This window comes from Ursus maritimus, unplaced genomic scaffold (genome assembly GCF_017311325.1).
Source record: "Ursus maritimus isolate PB19 unplaced genomic scaffold, ASM1731132v1 scaffold_25, whole genome shotgun sequence".
NCBI classification, from domain to species: Eukaryota; Metazoa; Chordata; class Mammalia; order Carnivora; family Ursidae; genus Ursus; species Ursus maritimus.
This window is the reverse complement of record NW_024425008.1, coordinates 12,638,411-12,658,852: the sequence shown is the minus strand read 5'-3', so window position 1 is coordinate 12,658,852 and position 20,442 is coordinate 12,638,411. Positions and strand designations below refer to the sequence as shown.

General features: G+C 45.6%; 1 protein-coding gene across 1 annotated transcript; it reads left to right on the top strand.

Moving 5' to 3' along the window:
- The first annotated feature begins 6,209 nt into the window (after positions 1–6,209).
- PSMC1 (proteasome 26S subunit, ATPase 1) lies at positions 6,210–19,980 on the top strand. Its single transcript, XM_008698783.2, has 11 exons — positions 6,210–6,289; positions 10,290–10,343; positions 11,126–11,222; positions 13,127–13,251; positions 13,478–13,663; positions 13,811–13,939; positions 14,777–14,873; positions 17,003–17,192; positions 17,708–17,859; positions 18,487–18,641; positions 19,628–19,980. The coding sequence occupies exons 1-11, from the start codon at positions 6,287–6,289 to the stop codon at positions 19,760–19,762; spliced, it is 1,323 nt and encodes a 440-aa protein (XP_008697005.2). The 5' UTR covers positions 6,210–6,286; the 3' UTR covers positions 19,763–19,980.
- The last annotated feature ends 462 nt before the right edge of the window (positions 19,981–20,442 follow it).

Sequence of the window (20,442 nt, the reverse complement as noted above, 5' to 3'; positions counted from 1 at the left end):
AGTAACACACAGAAGTCAAACCATTCCTGTACATCATCTGGGCTCGTGGCTGAGAGGGTAGCCACTAGACACTCAGTAGAAGTGCAGGTGGAATCTAAAGTCTTTGGCTTTAGGGCTCCTGGGTGGCTCAGTTGGTTAAGTGTCTGCCTTCGGCACAAGTCATGATCCCAGGGTCCTGGGATCGAGTCCCGCATCAGGCTCCCTACTCAGTAAGGAGTCTGCTTCTCCCTCTGCCCCTCTCCCTGCTTGTGCACTTTCTCTCTCTCAAAAAAAAAAAAAATATATATATATATATATATATGTATATAATATATATATATATTTAAAAAATAAAATAAAATAATAAAGTCTTCAGCTTTAGTTCATCTCTGGAGATCCAGAGCTCAAGGCAGAAACAAGGAGGAAGGGGGTTGGGGGTGGGACTGGGAGTGACATGGTTCCAGCACCAAGAGGAGCTCAGGCACGTCTTCCTCCGGTATGGGTGGCCAGCCAGGTGGAGCCTGGACAGAGGGATGGAGGTGGCCACAGTGAGGCCAGAGAGTAGATTCCAGAAGCAGTGCCTGAAGGGTGTGGGGGAGGGAAAATAATTTTCCCTCTACCCTTCTAGGTTCTTGGCTGAGACACCCCTTTAATAAAAAGACTGATTAAGAGGAGAAAAATAAAAGTTTAATAACATGTATATCTCCAATACCCCTGGGAGAGACCTAGGAAAACACTATCTCTCAGAAATGGCCGGAGCCATTCCCTAAAATACCATGTTCAGCTAAAGACAAAATGGGAGGTCACCAGGAAAACAGAGAAAACAAGGGTATGGTTGTTATGCAGACATAAGTCATTACCTTTTCCTTTGATAAGAGTTTCCAGAGAGTTGGTCATGCCCCTCTTCCTGGTACAACGAGGGAGGCACAGATGGAGATTTCCCTTTTACTTGTCAATGTCTCTTACAAAAGGGTAACATCTACTCAGTTTTCAGAGCTGCTCCTATGTCTGCAGGTTCTTTAAAATAACCAGCTTAACATCATCCTTAGGCCGGAGAAGCGTGTTCTGGGATGACAAATTCTGCCCCCCTTCAGGGGCCAGGGTTTGAGTCTGATAGAGGCCAAATACCAGGCTTCGCGGACAGAAGGGGCTTCGTGAGAAAGAGGACGGGCCAGGCCTGGGGAGCACCTCAGCAGAGGGTGCCCAGGGAGGGGGTCCAGGCCGTTTGGGAGCCTAGCACCAGAGACCAGCTCTGAAGGGAACGTAACTGGTCAGGAGAAACAGGCCCCTGCGCAGTATTTGGTTGTGTGGCGCTCTCTGCTGGCGAGTATCTGAACTGCACGCACCTTTTTGGCCACCCAGAAAACTGGCCCCGGTTCATTCCTCCTTCAGTCACCAAGCCCAGAAGACACACCCACAGGAACAAGCAGCCTGGGCGCTAAAGCTGGGGGTTATTTTTGGTGACAGATTATCAAACTTCAAGTCATTTTACACAAACGCTTCATTTAAAAAGTATTTAGCAAACATATGTTGTGCTTACTACATGCCAGGCACGATTTTAAATACTTTACAAATGTCACTAAATTTGTTATTCCAAGTGGTTCTGTGGGGGGGCTCTATTAGTACACCCATTTTACAAATGGGACGTTTCATGCCTGGGGCCACCCACTGATATGCCATGTGAGTGGCAGGCTGGGGTCAAATCCGGGCAACCTGACTTCAGTCTGTGCTCTTAACCATTACGCTGTCGTAGAGAACAAGATGGAGTCACTCACGTCAAGCAGTGATGCAAGCACCCAATGGTGTTGCCGCTAAGGCCAGGTATCACTGAAACCAGCCCAGGATGACAACACCCAGAACCCACAACCAGTAGAACAGAGAAGACCTGCAAAGGCCCCAGACTGATTAAACCCCTTTTAAAAGAGAGGACTTTGCAACAAACTGTCAGACTCTCCAGACGCTGACCTTTTATGTCTGACCGCATCAGAAAGGCAACTGCCCCCAAAGGCTCTGCCCCATTGATCTTGGAACATCACATGAGACGCAGCAGGTGCCAAGAGCTGCCCTGAACCAGCACCCCAACCGCATGCCCTTCACCCCCAGCTGCATGTTCACAGACTTCCCATTTGGCTCGTTAACTTCTTACCTCTTGTTGTATCACGTTTGCGGTGTGACTTTGTCTTGTGCGTTGCTTTGTGTGACATGAATGAAACCAAGTTAAATGCGTCATGAAATGTCCTTGAATTTGGAATCCCGAACCTGCTTTATAATTAGGTCAACCTTGCGTTAGGATCGAATCAAGTTGACATTGTAGAAAGACACGCTCGCGGACGTACCTTCATAGCGTGCTTGTGACAGGGGCATGGTCCAGGATTCTGTGTCATGAACTCACTGCATGTTAGACAATTTGGGAGAATCAGAAGAGACTCCTTGAGACTTGCTTGAACTGACTATAGCAGAAGTAACAATAATAAATTGGGGACTAGATTTGTGTGAATATAGACTTTCCAGGCATCTCACTTGGGGTAAGATCCTAAGGTATCAGCAAAGGCAGGTGAAACCAAAGAAGGTTCCATGCAGGGCACGATTGGCAGCGAAGCTCATCTGGGGCTGATCCCTTTGCAAGTGGGGCCTGATGTGGAATTAGTCAAAGCTGAACCCAAGAGAGACCATTTCAGGAAGGCACTTGGAGGGCTAAGAAAAATCAGACCAGGAGCACCTGGGAGGCTCAGCCGGTTAAGCGTCTGCCTTCGACTCAGGTCATGATTCCAGGGGCTCTCTGCTTAGCATGGAATCTGCTTCTCCTTCTCCCTCCACCTGCCACTCCCCCTGCTCATGCTCTCTCTCTCTCTCTCTCTTTGGCTCTCTCTCAAATAAATAAAATCTTCAAAAAAAGAAAAACCAAACCATTTGGAAACATTGCAAAAATATTTGCCACTAGTGACCAAAATAACCTATAATCTGGCAGAAAGACATGAAAATTGCGGAAAAATATGAATATCTATCCCAGGTAAAAGTGGGAAATAGAGCTCTACATAGTTAAGAAATTATACATAGCAACTGCTAGGGTACAAAAATGGAAGAAAAATGTGGGCACTAGATAAATTCCTTAAAAAGGTGGGAAGAGGGGTGCCTGGGTGGCTCATTCAATTAATCCTCTGACTCTTGATTTCGGTTCAGGGCATGATCTCAGGGTTGTAAGATCGAGCCCCGTCTGGGGCTCAGCGCTGCTGAACATGGAGCCTGCTTAAGATTCTCTCTCCCTCTCCCCCTCCCTGCTCGCTCTCTCTCTCAAAAGAAAGAAAGAAAGAAAGAAGAAAAGAAAAAGAAACCACAAAACAAAATGAAAACAGGGGGAAGGGCCAAGAGGCAGGGCACCACATTTTGTGTAGAAGACGCGTGGTACCCCCAGAGTCACGAGTCAGAAAGAAGCTCACTACAAAGACCCTGGGAGATGTAACCACGGATCTGAAGGATCCCAAAAATGTAAAGCCCTTATCGTCCTGAGAGCCTACTGCCAAGTTTCCCATCTTACCAATGAAAACCGCCTCGAAGCCAGACCCAGACCAACAAAAGGGCAAAGAGTAGTATTCTATTGCTTATAAAGAAATAAGGAAGAGGAAATTAATGAATACTTCAAGGGACAAAACCCCCTTGGGACCACCCATCCTTAGGAAACTATGAAGGGGGGATTTATGAAAGCAGACTTATTATTACAAGGAAGAGTATTAAAATTTTTTTAAGATTTATTTATTTTATTTTAGAGATAATGTGAGTATGCTGGGAATCTGCTTCTCCCTCTGCCCCTCACCCCGCTCTCGGGCTCTCTCTCATTCTCTCTCTCAAATAAATAAATATAACACCTTTTAAGAAATTCAATCCATCAATCAATCTATCAGGAGTCCCTGCGTGAAGGGTTAGCGGAGATAACAGATCATGTTTTGATGTGTTTTGGTAAAGCCTTTTGGGCACTTTTCCCAGAAACTGAGAAGGCGAGTGACTTCTGTGACTGCATAACAGATCCTTTTGTACATGCCATGTTTTCTTGTTCTTTGCCACCACTTGGAAGAAAGACTTAAGCTACCACTAATAATAGCTTTTGCTAATGGGTCATTATGTGATCTTTGGTATTTGACACAGAAGGCTTGAGTGACATTTTCATTACTAACTTCTTTCCTGTTCCATTTATGTGAATAAGAGTTCTCAGCCCAAACATCTATAAAAATGACAGATAAGAATAGAACTGATGAGGGAACCTTCCCTTGTTCTATCAATGTCATTGTCATCCACGGACAGATGATGTCGGGAGAGACATGTCTGTTGGCTCCATTCAACCAAAACTTCAGGAGCTCCTAACAAGTGTACAGCTAGAAGACCTCTGAGGCGCTTCCAGCGCTGGGGGCTGTGACTCCAGGGTCAGAGACCTGCCTGCTGGAGGACCCTGCATCGGCCAGCGCCCAGCCAGGACAGCAGACACCACTCCAAGCACTTGCAACAGAGACTTACTGCAGGTCTGAGAAGCCAACACAGAATAGGAAGCAGCTCGGAGGTTGGCAGCTATAGGAAGTCCCTGTCACCACTGGAGGGGACAGACAAAGGGCGGTTCGAGTCCCTGGGCCAGTCACTCTGTGGGAGCTGGAGCCATGGTTGTCCTGACCAGTGAGCATCCCGCCTTCCATTCTCCCACCAGAGAATGCTCATTGACCTAACCTGGCTGACACGATGGCCTGGAGACAGCAAGGAATGGATCGGAGGTACTATTAGTATCCTCTTGAACATATGAGGACAACTGAGGCACAGAGAGGGAGGTGACATGCCCGTGTTTGAATAGCTAGTGTGTTCGGCAGAGTAAGGATTCCCTAAAAATGTCCATGTCCTAATCTCTGTAACCTGTGAATATGGTAGGTTACATGGTAAGGGGGGCAAAGGTCACAAATGGAATTATGGGTGCTAATCAATTGACCTAAAGATGGGGAGATTATGCTGGATTATCTGGGTGGGCCTCATGTGATCGCCAGAGTCCTTAAAAGTGAAAGAGGGAAGCGGCACCTGGGTGGCTCAGTGGGAAGAGCATCCTATTCTTGATTTCAGCTCAGATCATGATCTCAGGGTCTTGGGATCAAGCCCCATCTTGGGTCCAGACTCAGCATGGTCTGCTTGTCACTCTCCCTCTGCTCCTCCCCACCCCACGCCCACGCTCGCTCTCTCTCTCAATAAATAAATTAATTTTTAAAAAGTGAAAGAGGGAGGTAGAAGTGGAGTCAGAGAGAGACATGAAGACAGAAGCAGGGCCAATGTTCCCGGCCTTAAGACAGAAAAAGAGCAACAAGCCAGGGAATGTAGGTGGCCTCTTGAAACTGGAGAAGGCAAGAGAATGGATTCTCCCTAGAGTTTTGCTAGTGGAGGTCAACAGCCTCAAGACTTTCTATTATAATATTTTAGTGATAATGAAAAGGAAGGAGTAATTTCCTAAATTTTGTACCTGTTGTGTGTGAGTTAGTGAAATATTTTTAGCATTTCACAACTAAAAGCCCTAAATTAATCAGGAGCAGGAAAAAAACAAAAAACAAAAACGAATTCATCTGTCCAGTTCAGCAACAGGCAGCATTTTGAGCACCTGTAATGGAAGTTTCCAGAGGCCAAAGGAATGCTTGTTATCTTTCTAATGGCTGTGGGGATGTAATAAATGATCAACTTTACCAAGTAGGTGCAAGATTAGTTATTTTGGGACAACATTTGGCATCATCACAAGTCACAAATCATCACGGGAAAAAAGAAAACATCTAAGTAACTCATTAGACAAGGGAATACTCTCAGATGATCACTTTTATTCCAGAGACCAAATAATAGCTTAAATGTTGGTCCAAAACTATATGTCAACTTCGCAGTTCCAAATCCCATTCCAGTTCTTGGAGCAGTAAGTGAAGTTCTCAGTTATGATTTTTGCATATTTTAAATACTTTATATTTTCATAATTGTCTTAGTTATTTTTTAAGTCCAGGTCATTGTCTCAAATTGTTGTAATAGAATTTGAATAATAAAGAATAAAATAAAAAATAAAGAATAAAGAATAAAAAGAAGAATAAATAACTTCTATATTAAATTTTTTCCAAGGAAGATATTCACAAGATTCACATTTTGCTTATAAATTATATCGCCCCACCTACACCAGTCCCCAGAGCGCGACTCCGGCAGCGAGGGATTTGGTCCTTATCGGCTTCCGTAGCGTTCCTAGGCAACTTCCGCTTCTGAGGGCCGCCTTGGCGGATGCACTTCCTGCAGCGGCGGTTCGAGCGGCCGAAGCGAGATGGTGAGTGACTAAGGGTTTCGGGCGGTGGTCACGGCATGACGGGGTCGGAGCGGCCCGAGACGAGAGGTCGAGGCGGGTACCCGAGGCACTCTGTTTGCCCAATCTCTTGCCCGCCGGCCCGGTCCTATCGGGGGACGGAGACTCCCGGAGACAGTGCTTGGGTCCGCCGCGGCCCGGGGCCGACCGGAGGGCCTGGCCCGGGGCACCTGGGGCCGGGGCTCGGCGCGAAGGGTCCCCCTGGCTGACTAGTGGGGCGGCAGAGAGGGTCAGGGCGCCCGGCTTTGCTGCTCCGCCGACCCGGGCCCTGCTGACCGGCGCGGGGAGTTTCCGCGGGAGCCTGCCGAAGCACCTGGGACGAGCGCCTTCGGAGGCGCTCAGGTGAGGGGCTGCGCGTCTGGAGGAGAGGGAGGGATTCGTTCCGGCTGAGGAGGGGAGAGCGCAGTCGTGGGAGATCGCTCGCAGTGGGGGCATTTGGAGGAAGCGTTAAAGACGGACGCTTGTCCGACAGCTGGAACTCGGAGGGACGCTCCCGTGGTGCATTAGGAATAATACAAACAGCATTTATTCGTTAGTCCACTAAGCAGGTATTTGAGCACCTGCAAATTGGGGCGGGGGGGCGGCGGCGGGCTCTGCTCTAGGCACTGAGGGCACAAGGGGTGAGTGTAACTGGTGAGTCTCAGTCTTCATGGAGCTTGCATTCTAGGCAAGGCAGACAAAAAAATCAAAAGAAGAGACCTGTAATACGATGCCGTGGAGCAGGATAGAGATGGGTGGGATGGCCATTGTTATGTGACTGTTTCATTGAAAGGGATGGGAGGGGAGGGGTGGCTGTTTGTTACATAGGGTATCGGCAAAGGTCCCTCTGAGGAGGTGACATTTGAGCAGAGGTCTAAATAAAATGAGAGAGTAGCCCATGCAAACATCTGAGGGAAACGTGGTCCAGGGAGAAGGAATAGTAAGTGCAAAGGGCCTGAGATGGAAATGTGTTGAGCTGGCATTCTGAACATCAAGAACGCCTGAGCTCATAATCGTATAGGTCTTATAAGGACTTTGGGGTAGCGTCTTAAGCATGTGCCAGGTACTTTTCCAGCATTATTATTCTTCAATAATAGCTGATACGCAGTGTTACATTAGTTTCAGGTGAACAGCACAGTGATCGGGCAAGTCTTACTATGCTGTGCTCACAGACGTAGCTATCATTTGTTGTTAGACGATGCTATCACAGTATTATTGACTATATTCCCTATGTGTGCTGTACCTTTGTACTTTTATCCCCCTGACTTAGGCATTTTATAACTGTAAGCCTGTACTTTCTGCTCCCCTCCACCCATTTTGCCCACCCGCGCTTCCCTCTGGCAGCCACCAGTTCTCTGTGTTCATGGGTCTGTTTCTGCTTTGCTTGTTTTGATTCCACATATAAGTGAAATCATGTGGTATTTGTCTTTCTCTGTCTGACTTCACTTAGCTTAATACCCTCTGGGTCCATTAATGTCACAAATGGCAAGATGGGGGGGGTGTTTTTGTTTTTTTTTAATGGCTGAGTAATATCCATGTGTTTGTGTGCATTTACACACCACATCTTTATCCATTCATTTATATATCAATGGACACTTAGGTTGCTTCCATATCTTGGCTACTGTAAATAATGCTGCAATAAACGTAAGGGTATTTTCCGGCATATTCTTATTCTTTATAACAGTCTTTGCAGTAATCATTATTATCCTCACTTTACCAAGGAGGAAACTGAGACACAGTAAGTGGCTGTTAGTGTTTTCTAGAGCACATGCAGTAGAGAAACACACAGATATTGGTGTCCAGTAAACCTGAGTGATTCCCAGCCACATCTCTGACAAGCTCTGTGATAATAGGCAAGTCACTTAACATCTCTGGGCCCTGGTTTCCTTATCTGTAAACTAGAAGTAATGACAGTACCAACCTCATGGTGTCTGTAAGAATTAAACGAGATGATACCCTGAGAATGCACACTGCTTGCCATGTAGTAAGGACTTAATAATGGGTATGTTTCTTATTGTTATTGGAGACCGAGAAACATCATGTAAAATGCCCCACACGTGAAGAAGTTTGGGACCCGTTTAGGAAAACGTCCTCCTGTGGGGCCAGACTTGCAGGATCATGAGAAAGGTAGATGAACAAGGGAAGGGTCAGTCGCAGCCAGTTTGACAAGGGCCAGGTATACCACTGTAAAGAGTGTGGACGTTACACCGTAAATGCTAGGGAACAGTTGAAGGCTTTTGAGGAGAATGAAAGGATCAGCTAGCTCTTTGTTTTAGAAGGTAATAGCTGGAATGGTGAGGGGAGAACTGTTGTGGGAATCTCAGTTGGGAGGCTAGAGTCCTGGATAAAAACAGAGATGGGATCAACAAAAGAGAGGGAAGAACTGAACCAGATGGGTTTCAGAACTCAGATTCTGTAACCAGATTGATAATTAAAAGCCTGACCCTAACATTCCTTTTTACCAATAATATGGTATTGCTAGTAGTTACTTTGAGTCATGCACATGCTGAGTGGTTTACGTGCATTACCCCATTTTCCATAACAGGAGCTAGTTATCATCCCCACTTTCCAGTTAAGGTCGCCAAGGCTCAGGGAGGTGACCAACTTACCTGAGGTCACATAGCCTATTAGGGATGGAGTCAGAATTGAAACCTGGATGCATCTAATTCCATAGCCCATGTTCTTAGGCTTGTTGCAGTTCCTCATCTAGAAAGTGGGAATAATGAACCCCACCTTGAAGGATGGTGTGGAATTAATAAGATAGTAAAAGAAAACGTCTAGTATAGACTTAGTCACATAGTAAGAAACCCACACACATTAGCTGCCCCAGCCAACAGCAGATTTCTTTAGGAGGTAGAAGTAATTGTTAAAGGCGTATGATTTGGACAGCCTATTGCAGTGTAATAATTTTGTTAACCAAAATTTCTCAGAGCCCTTAAATACCTTCTTCAGAATAAAGCACAAAATTTTAAGAATCCTGCATGTAGGGAAATATGTTTGACCCTTACTCTTTCAGGTAACCATGATACGGTTGTTCTGTCTTGATAATTAAGCTGGCAGTGTATTAATTTAGAGCTGCTAATGTGGAAGTGATTTGAGGGGAGAGGGTCCCTCTATTGAAGTAAGTTTACTATTAAAATACCATCATTTTTGAGATCTGTTTGTGTTAAGCATTGCCCTGTAACTGAGGGGTCTGTTTTATTTTTTTATTTATTTTTTTGACAGAGAGAGACAGCCAGCGAGAGAGGGAACACAGGCAGGGGGAGTGGGAGAGGAAGAAGCAGGCTCCTAGCGGAGGAGCCTGCTGTGGGGCTCGATCCCAGAACGCTGGGATCACGCCCTGAGCCGAAGGCAGACACTTAATGACTGCGCCACCCAGGCGCCCCTGAGGGGTCTGTTTTAAAGTCCAAAATCTCATGAGCTTATTATTAATACACTGAGTTCTTGATACCTTAATGTGATTTAGCTTTTCAGGTTGGCAAGAAAGACCTACCCGAGAGCCCCAGGCTTTAGAGAGGGGAGGTACATAAGTTGCTACTGAAAGGAAAGTCTCCTGGGTCTTGGTGTGATCTTAGTAAGGAGTAAATGATTGATAAATGATTGTTGAACAGGTAAAATGATTTAGCTTTGATGGCCTAATTTCATGAAACATACTCAGTCAAGTAGTTTTATAATAAAGAATGTCAGGCTCTATATTTTCCCCTCAAAAAAGGGTGTTCTTCGAATCCCAGCCTCCTCATGATACAGAAGTTACAGCAGTTTCTTAATAGAGTCGTCCTTGATTTAAGATGCAACTAACAGCTTTTCAGGAAAAAAAGAAATTCTACCATATGCCAAATGTACATGTTGACTACAGGGTACACCTTAAGTTCAGAAATGTTAAAATGAGGAGGAGGTCTTGATCCTTAGAATCACAAGAAAATAAGAAGGATGTTCTTTTGAAGTGCTCATATTCTGAATGTACACCTCGGATTTCTTTTTTCAGGGTCAGAGTCAGAGTGGTGGTCATGGCCCTGGAGGTGGCAAAAAGGATGACAAGGTAAATAAGCCAGATGGATCTGTGGTGCAAGTAAATTAGGGAACATATCCTAGATCTCAGCTGAGAAGTTCTTTGGGGATTCATGACTTTGAAAATGCAAAATAAGTGATCATGTAATTATTTACCCAGCCTGGCCTACAGATTCAATGTCCTTTTCATGTTTTCGAAAAGATAATTGACCTGTCAAGTAAGTAGTTGTGAATTAATGGTTTTTAAATGTATAAACTAACATTACAGAGTGTTAAAATAAATTGCCTGTAATTTTAGTGTTTAATATCCACAGATGTGAAGAATTATCTTACAATTATTTCAGCTCAAACTTTTGGTATACAATTCTGAATTCTGACCTCTAGTCCTTATTGAATAACAACTATCATTGTGTATTATAAAAAGAAAGATCAGTTACGTTCACCAATTAAAACTGCAGGAATGTAAAACCTACCTTGTTTTTTTAAAGATTTTATTTATTTGAGAGAGAGCAGGGGGAGGGGGAGGGGCAGAGGGAGAGGGAGAGAGAAACACTCCCTGCTGAGCATGGAGCCTGACGTGGGGCTCTGTCTCATGATCCTGAGATCGTGACCTGAGCCAAAACCAAGAATCAGACGCTTAACCGACTGAGCCACCCAACTAGTTTTATTTTTAAAAGGACAGTTTTTAATAGCATTCTGAAACATAAGGAAAATTACAGCCACTAGAAATAGAGGATGGTCCTACGCAAAGAAGTTTGTGTTTTGATATGATTTGTGTGGTTTTTGTTTTTCCTGCTGTTCTAAAAATTCAAGGACAAGAAAAAGAAATATGAACCTCCTGTACCAACTAGAGTGGGGAAAAAGAAGAAGAAAACAAAGGGACCAGATGCTGCCAGCAAGCTACCCCTGGGTAATGACACAGCCCCTCCTTGCTCTCTCTTGATTCCATTAGGAACCATCTGTGTTTGTGTAGCTTAGAGGTCTGAACGTGGCGGCAGGAAGTGGGGTGGCTGAAGCTCTGACTCCTGTGTGTGGCACTCGACTCACTAGGCTGGAGTGAAAGCTATAGTTTAGTTTTAGCAGCATACAAACAGTATACAGCTGTGTCTCACTTTAAGAAACTCCACTAATTTCCTTTAACCAGCTCCTCTAGTGTATGAAAAGCATAGTTTTAGGTTAAAAAACTCAGGTTGAGCTTGAATAACTTATAAACACATCTTTTTCATGAAGAAATGGAATGCCATTGTGTTGGAATTCACATCTTGTGATGCATGAACATAAACTGTTTCAATGACTTTGTACTGAACATAGACTAAACTTCAGACCCAGTGACCTAACCCAGCCCACCTCTCCATCCTCAGCCCCTACCACTCCTCTTGCTCGTTGTTCCCACAGCCCTGCCTTGTGTTCTCTGACTTTTATGCACAACAGGACTTTTTTTTTGTTTTGAGAGAGAGAGAGAGAGCACATGTGCAGAGGGTGGGGGCATGGAGGCAGCATGGGGAGGGGCAGAGGGAGAGAAAGAGAATCAAGCAGGCTCCACGCCCAGTGCAGGCCTGATGTGCGGCTTGATCTCACGACCCTGAGATCATGACCTGAGCCAAAATCAAGAGTCAAATGTTTTTCCCTTGGGGCGCCAGGATGGCTCAGTCAGTTAAGCATCCGACTCTTGATTTCAGCTCAGGTCATGACCTCAGGGTCGTGGGATTAAGCCCCATGTCAGGCTCTGTGCTCAGCAGGGAGTCTATTTCTCTCTCTCCCTCTGCCCCTCTCCTCCTCCTTCCCCTCCCCTATGCTCTCTCTCTATAAATAAATAAATCTTTAAAAAAAATGTTCTTCCCCCAGTCCTTCCTATGGCTGCCTGCTTCTCCTCACTGCGGCTCACATACCTCCCCAACCCCCATCTAAACAAGTCTCTTCCTGCTTAGATGAAATAATTTTTAAAATACTGCTTGATTAAGAGTGAAGGGAGTCAGACAATGAAAAACATGCCATAAATCTACCATAATGAATCAATATGGTATTGGTAAAAATAGACCATCAGATTGGCAGAAGAGCATAGGAGTCCAAAAACAGTCAAGTTACATGGATAATGAATATATGGTAAAGGGGATGTCTGAATTCTGTGGGGAGAGGGTGAGTTAACATAAATGGCTGGCATCTTTATTTGCTATTGAGAGAAAATGAAATTAGACCCCTTGCTTTTTGCCAGATGGATTACAGACATGAAAATAATAAATGAAAAATCAGGAATATGCTTAACCTTAGGAAAGGAGAGACACTTTGAAGAAACCCAGAAACCACAAAAAAAATTGACATTTTTGTCTTTATATGCTAAAATTCCTGTGTAGCATGAGTCTTCAAGCCAAAAGAAACAACACAAAAGAGTATGGAAAAAAATGTTTGCCACATATGTTAATATCACTAATATTTCAGAGTTCCCCCAGGGGTGGATTCCTAAGGTCACTTGCAACAATGTATTCTGACTGGACAGCACTTGTACCTATTTTTAACAGATGGGGAACCAAAAACCAAAGCAAAGGATCTTTGGGGTCATTGAGTTTTCTTGCAGTTCACTTAGCAGATGTCGTTCAGACCTCGTCCCTGTTTTACCTGCTTGCTTACAACTGCCAGAGTCCCTTTTCCCTTAGCATCTAGGCACCTGCTTACTTAACGTCACCAAACCTTGAATTTCTCAGTCTGTTCGATTAAAATATGCTTATTTTAAGTCTTAACCTTTTTTCCTTAAGAGTGAACTTAATTAATTGCAAACTTCACACTCCGAATAGAATAAAACTTTCTTTTTAATTATAGTGACCCCTCACACTCAGTGCCGGTTAAAATTATTGAAGTTAGAGAGAATTAAAGACTATCTTCTCATGGAGGAAGAATTCATTAGAAATCAGGAACAAATGAAGCCTTTAGAAGAAAAGCAAGAGGTAATTAAGAAATTATTGTAACTTTTGTTTTACAAATTAACAGTTTTAGGTACTAAATAGAATTCAGTGAATAAATGAAATTCAAGTAGTTGACCCATTCGGACTGGCTGCCTTTTAAAAAAAGCATCACCTGCCTGGTAAATGTAGTAAAATCTAGTAAAATCTGTCAGCCTTGTCTGCTTTTTAGGTCTAATCTGCTTTTCCTTCATGCCATACTCTTACATAGGAGGAAAGATCTAAGGTGGATGATCTGAGGGGGACCCCAATGTCAGTAGGAACCCTGGAAGAGATTATCGATGACAATCATGCCATCGTGTCTACATCTGTGGGCTCAGAACACTACGTCAGCATTCTTTCCTTTGTAGACAAGGATCTGCTGGAACCAGGCTGCTCCGTCCTCCTCAACCACAAGGCAAGTTGATGGTCTCTAAGCACCTAGGAGCGCTTTCTCCTTCCTCTCAGATCTGTCCATTTGTGCCACTCCGTGATCGGCGTTGCTTTGTTGTGAGTGGATTGTGTGAACCTCACATTTCTGCATTAAAACAATGTCCTCTGTTAGGTGCATGCTGTCATAGGGGTGCTCATGGATGACACGGATCCCTTGGTCACAGTGATGAAGGTAGAAAAGGCGCCCCAGGAAACCTATGCTGATATCGGAGGGTTGGACAACCAAATCCAGGAGATTAAGGTAGGTCTAAGAACCAGCTCTGGGTTTTTAGATTTTTGGTTTCTTACTATCTCATTTACGGTACTTAGAGTTATTTTGCATATTTTATTTTTTCTTTAGTGATCAGACCAGTAACTGATTCAGAGCTTGCCAGTTGTGGAGAATTGTATTTGTTAATCCTGAGTTAGGTAATAGAAACAAATTGTATGATTGTTGCTGCAGCAGCTGCACCTTATATGCAAAGCTTAATTATTATCGGTATGGATATATAAGGTTTCCGTTTGTGTTGACTTCAGCTGCGGCTCTCTGGAAGCCTCCAGTGATGTGTGGGTTCAGTGTGAGTGGGGTGAAGGGAAGTGGTTGTGCAGGCTGGCTGTGGGCCAGCCATCTCATCTGCAGGTTCTTTCATCTGTAGGGGGGTCGTGCAGAGCTGTCACCGGTCACCACCAGTGACCCCACAGACAGCTGGGAAGTAGCCATCCTGTCCATCAGTGTAACCGCAATCAGAAAATCTTGCCAGCTCCTGTCTGTAGTTTAATTGAAAAGGGTGTATTTCCACTTTAAGTTCCTTTTGCTCAGGAAGAGCTTAAATGTTGCTCAAGGCGGACGTCTACGAGAAAGTGAGAGGGAAACTGGGTGCAATAGGAAGGGGACGGGTGCTGTGAGCTCAGGGAGGACAGATGTCCTCGCCCATCTGTCCCTGCTGCTAGACAATGTCAAGCATGTTGTCTCTAACAAGAGTGACCTTTTAGTTTATTGTTGTTGAAAGTGAGAGGATATATCCAGGATGCCAATTCATGGATCTGATAATTTCAGTAAGAAACCATTTCATTTTTACCAAGCATTTGTTTTCTATAGGAATCTGTGGAGCTTCCTCTCACTCATCCTGAATATTATGAAGAGATGGGTATAAAGCCCCCAAAGGGGGTCATTCTCTATGGCCCACCTGGCACAGGTATGTACGCTCTGCGTTTGACACTTTCTGGACGCTCAGCTGATCTCTTGAGCTGCAGCATTAATTTGTTATAATTATTTAATTCTTGAGTAAGGATGCCACAATTCCTTAGTTCAAAACAAGGTTCTCTAAACATTTTGGACATTTTCTGAGTAAATATGGAACTACACCTATTACATAAAGGTATATTTATCCATATAGTAGATGCTAAAAAACTGAATTATCTTATACTTGAAATTGTAGACTTAACAGATTTTGATGTGTTGTTAAAAACAATAGTGGGAACTGCAACAAAAAACAAACACAGTAGGTGAGCCCTCCCCCCCCAGAATGCCTGCTCAATGTGAATGCATTTAGTTTCTTAGAACTCCTCTGTACTCAAATATATTAGATATATATGCTGTAAAACATAAGATTTTCAAGTATTCGTAAGAGTTAATGTGAATCTGTTAAAGATAGTTTATAAGACACAAACCAGGATGCTCATTCTTTGCTGTACATTGGAATCACCTTGAAGCTTTAAAAAATACCGATGCCTGGTCCCATCTCTGAAAATGCTGATCTGTTCATCTGGAGTGTGGCCAGGTATCAGAGCCATGCTGGAGAACCAGGAGTTAAAAGCTCTTCTGTGCTGTTCAGATTGGGTTCATTCTCTGGTCCACTGTACTGAATGAATATAATAATGGATGAATAGATGCAGATACAAATATGTATTTGGTTCATTGTGCACTTAGTTGACCTAAATAAGTTGTACAGGACCCAGCAGTTCACAGCTATGTAAATTCCAAAGGAAGCACAGTTATTTGAGTGATGGGATCACTGAGGATTGCCCACAGTGGGGACACTGGGAGACAACTGAACTCAGAGGCGTGGAGCTTTTGCAGCTCCTCATCCCACAGCCCAGGAAATTCAGTTTCATCAGAGAGGCTGGTGACTAGCACAAGGCCGCAGGAGCTCTGGGAGTGAGCAGGTGTCGGGGCTGGAGCCGCAGCTGTGGGCCGCCTTCGTGCACGTGCACTGGCAGGGGCCGATGTGAGGAGCCGGGGTGGAGCACAGGGTGGCCTGCGTCAGGAGGAAGAGCCTGGTTCGGGGATCCCGCTGGCTACTGAAGTGTCCCAGCAGCTGGCCATGGCTGCTTCTGGACTATCAGGTGCCATCCGCTTAGGAGGTCCTTTTTGTCTTCTGTTCATCATCCTTAACTGGTACGCCGAGGGAGAAGTCCATGCTTCTAAGCCCTCACACCTGCTCCTCTGCCTTTCTAACCAGAAAGACATCGTGGCCCTGTCTTATTGCAAAGCTAGTACCTTGTCCTCCCTCCCACTTGAACTAAGTCTTCTGTGTCACTCACCAGTAGTCCCCTCCCCCTCCCCCTGCAGGCCTAAGCTTGGTCCTTTACAGGCTCTGCCTCTAGCTGCTCCTGTGTCCTGATGCCCCTGCTTGGCCCTGCGCCCATAGCCTCACCATCAAAGGGGCCAAGGTCTTCCAGCCCTAAAGTTTCACAAGATGGCCACCAAATCTCGTTTTTGACCCAAAATAGAGATATCAAGGAATGGAGCAGTTTGAGATCGTCCCTGAGAGGAATGACCGTCACGAGGGCACACCAGAGACTGAGACGTCTCTAGAGCTTTCAGCAGTTCTCAGTTGTGGGCTTCATCGGGAGCCTGTCCTGTCTCAGCTGAGCCTCGGGCAAGTCCCCCCTCCCCCCCAGCCAAGACTCTCAGCCGCAGGGACTGCAGGCCTGGTCCTCCAGATCAGAGTGCGCTTCCTTAGGTCAGACCTACGGTTCCCAGGCCGCTTTCCCATCACAGATGGTTTCACAGGAGTTGAGTTTCAGTCTCTAACCCTGGTTGCATGGGTCAGGTTAATAATCTCTGCAGCTTTGAATAACCCAGTAAAATGCACTTTCTGACACTGTAATGAAGAATTTAGGAAGACCGTGAAAAATAAAACATTATGTAGGTTTTCTCCGTTTCCTCTTACCTGCCTCAGAGAACAGAATGTCCAGACACCTGAATGGGGGCGTGCCTTTTCATTCACAGGGATCTGCCCATTTCTGATGCCCATTTAAGTGACAGAGTTTTTAATTTAAAACAGCATTTTTTTCCTTTCTCTTTTTAAATCTAAAATAGGTAAAACCTTACTAGCCAAAGCAGTAGCAAACCAAACCTCAGCCACTTTCTTGAGAGTGGTTGGCTCTGAACTTATTCAGAAGTACCTAGGTGACGGGCCCAAACTTGTTCGGGAATTGTTTCGAGTTGCGGAAGAACACGCACCATCCATCGTGTTTATTGATGAAATTGATGCCATTGGAACAAAAAGGTACACTTCTCTCTTACTTTGTGTTGGGCAGAGGTAAAAACCCCGGAGCTCTTCCCTGAGAACGATCATGGAGTACTCCCTGTATGGCCTTCACATGGCTTTGCCACAGGTCCTGCCATACACGGCACTCTGGGTGCTTTAGGCTCTGCTCTCCCAGGCGCCAGGTAACCACCACCCAGGAGTTGTGACTGCCTGGAGAGTAGTCCGTACCTGCGTCCCCAGCATCTGCTCGGAGCCAGGCATCATCTGGACTTTGGGGACACAGCCGCTGTACGCAAGCCTCTGCCCTCCAGGAGCTCCTGGTCGGGTTGGGGGCTCAGACAGCAAACATGGAGACTGAATTAAATTGTAAACTCGGGCATGAAAACTTCTACAATTTAAATAACGTGATCTGGCAGTTGGGAGGGTGTGCTGGTTTTGTTGTTAGAATTAATTGAGGGCGTCAGAGTTTGTGTCGGAGGCCTTTCATTTCCCCTTCAGATCAGTTCAGTTTTCAATCCTCTTCTTTTTCAAAGATACGATTCAAATTCTGGTGGTGAGAGAGAAATTCAACGAACAATGTTGGAACTGCTGAACCAGTTGGATGGATTTGATTCGAGGGGTGACGTGAAAGTTATCATGGCCACAAACCGAATAGAGACTCTGGATCCGGCCCTTATCAGACCAGGTCAGATTGCTTGTTCCATCAGGGACAGCTACCGTGTTGGTGTGTCTGTGTCTAAGTGCATGGGCAGGGGAGTTAAAAATGATACATATCAAGGCAAGTACACGATTGAAGTGCAGAGTAACTTACTAAAAACAGCGTCCCGAGGTCATGGGTGTGAGGACAGGATGCAGCAGGTATAGCGTGGCCCCTTTAATTCCAATCTGAAGTTGTGATCTTTTCTCTTTCCCATAATGAATATTCTTTTTTCTGAAGGAATAGTTCATGTGCTCACTCAGGTTCATATTTTTACACTCAGGTCACACCAGGAAGCAGCAGTGGCTAATTTGCTTATGCTTTTGTAATGGTTTCAACATCATCTGTCCTTTTCCACTACTTCGGCCATTCAGGAGCCATTCCTTTATTTCTAAGGGGACCAGAGCAGAGAGGATTTCTTTTGAATGGGACGAATTCACATGTAGGCATTTACAAACTACAAGAGGATTGTTCACTTTGTAGGATGCGGACCCCCCTGCCCACAAGGTGCTGACTGAAACTGCACAAGTGAGGACACGGGCTCAGGCCCTCCATGAGCTGGAGCTGACCTGGGGGCTGCACAGGGCTGTGATTGGAAACCTTTTCTACCCGCAGGCCGCATCGACAGGAAGATCGAGTTCCCCTTGCCTGACGAGAAGACCAAGAAGCGCATCTTCCAGATCCACACAAGCAGGATGACGCTGGCTGATGACGTGACCCTGGACGACCTAATCATGGCTAAAGATGACCTCTCTGGTGCCGACATCAAGGTGAGAACCTGGGCTGCGTGGCACCTCTCAGCTGTGTGTGAGAGTGTTAGGACATTTCTTCCCCGATGACCAGAATTAGAGCAGCACCTGGCAGCACTGAATCTGGGTCCAGCCTGCCCTTCAGGTGAGGACCTAGGTCTTGGTCAGCTGTAAGGGCCACGGTCAGGACGGCACACACCGGGCCTTGTCATGCTGGCGCCTGCACTCAGCTGCGTATCGTGGGCCTCTGTAGAACTAGGTTAATGTCTTTGCTGGCGAGTAAGCAGCTCTTTTAAAAATTGAAATTATTTTAAAATTCTACATCAACTTTATATTTTGAAAAATTTGAAGTCTTCAGAAAAGTTGCAACAACAGTAAATACCGTATACCCGTTTCACCTGGATTTATCAGATGTTCCCATTTTACTGCCTTATCTTTTTGTTCACAAATATACTTTTTTGCTGAACCATCTGAAATATCCTGAGGGCCATAACCAGATAAAAACTTCAATGCCAGGATTGTGTTTTTGTCACATCACGTTGAATGGGTTCTTGTTTTACTTTTGGCAAGTGATGACTGAGAAAATAAACCTATCACAGTGAATACTGTCCCGAGACTTACAGTTAGCCAGAATACGTGTTCTCTTCTGACCGTGGGTAAATGAACTGGATGGATGCTCAGCTGCCGCTCAGTTTCCTGGTGTAATTGCAGCTGGTGCCCAGGAAGAAACATGGCTCCCTGTAACGGGTGGACCACTGAGAACTTTCCCATCAGGCCACCCCCGCTGCTTAGAACTCAAGCCAGCCAGTCTTCCTCCTCAAAGCCACCTCAGATCCTCTGAGAAAGCAATTGGAGTGCGTAAAACATTCAAAAAATCTAATCTTTTCCCAAATGGTTTAAGCACTTTGTTTAGTCTGGGTGTCTTACACCTTATTTCAATTTCACCTCGAATGGATGCAGTCCAAATAAAAAATCTCCCTTTCTGAACATACTGTTCTTTCTTACAGGCGATCTGTACAGAAGCTGGTCTGATGGCCTTGAGAGAGCGTAGAATGAAAGTAACAAATGAAGACTTCAAGAAATCTAAAGAAAATGTTCTTTACAAAAAACAAGAAGGCACCCCTGAGGGGCTGTATCTCTAGCGGACCCCAGCTGCCTTCCAGGAAACGGTCGGGGAGCCTCCCGACCCCTTGAAGGGAGGAGGCTGGGGAATTTGCCCAGAGGAACTCCCATTCCAGTTATCTTTCTTAGCGAAACCTCCTGTGTACCTTTTTGAGCGTGATGTGTAGGACGCCCCCGGCTGTTCCTCTGTTGGTCACGTGCAGTGCTCCTTCCCCAATAAAGCGTGTTCCTTCTCAAACGCTTCACCTTCTTTCTGGAGCCTCCCCGCCTGGCGCTCAGCAGCAACAAGCAGGTGGACCTGGGCGGTGACAGGGAATGCAGACTTCGGCACCTCTTGCCCGGCCTCACACGCCCAGAGCCGGTGGCAGAGCTGGACAGCAGCTAGTGAGGAAGCGTGACCACGGAGCCAGCGAGTGGTCTCTGCTGTTGAAGCAACACAGGCTGAGTGTGGCCGTGGCTTCAGAAGGAAACACAGCTTTCCATTTTGGAAGGTCTGTGGAGCCTGCGGGTTCTCGGCACTCTGGGGACAGGAAAGCGTGGTGTTCCTACCAGGAATCTCCACAGGCCCGGGCTGACGTCTCTCCCCTGCCCTGTCATCCCCTGTTCTCCGGGGCGTTCAAAACCACGTCAGAGCTTCCCCTTCTCCTTCCCCGTCTATTTCCTGCACTTCTTTCCGAGCAGGTCCGTGTTCAAGCCAGTG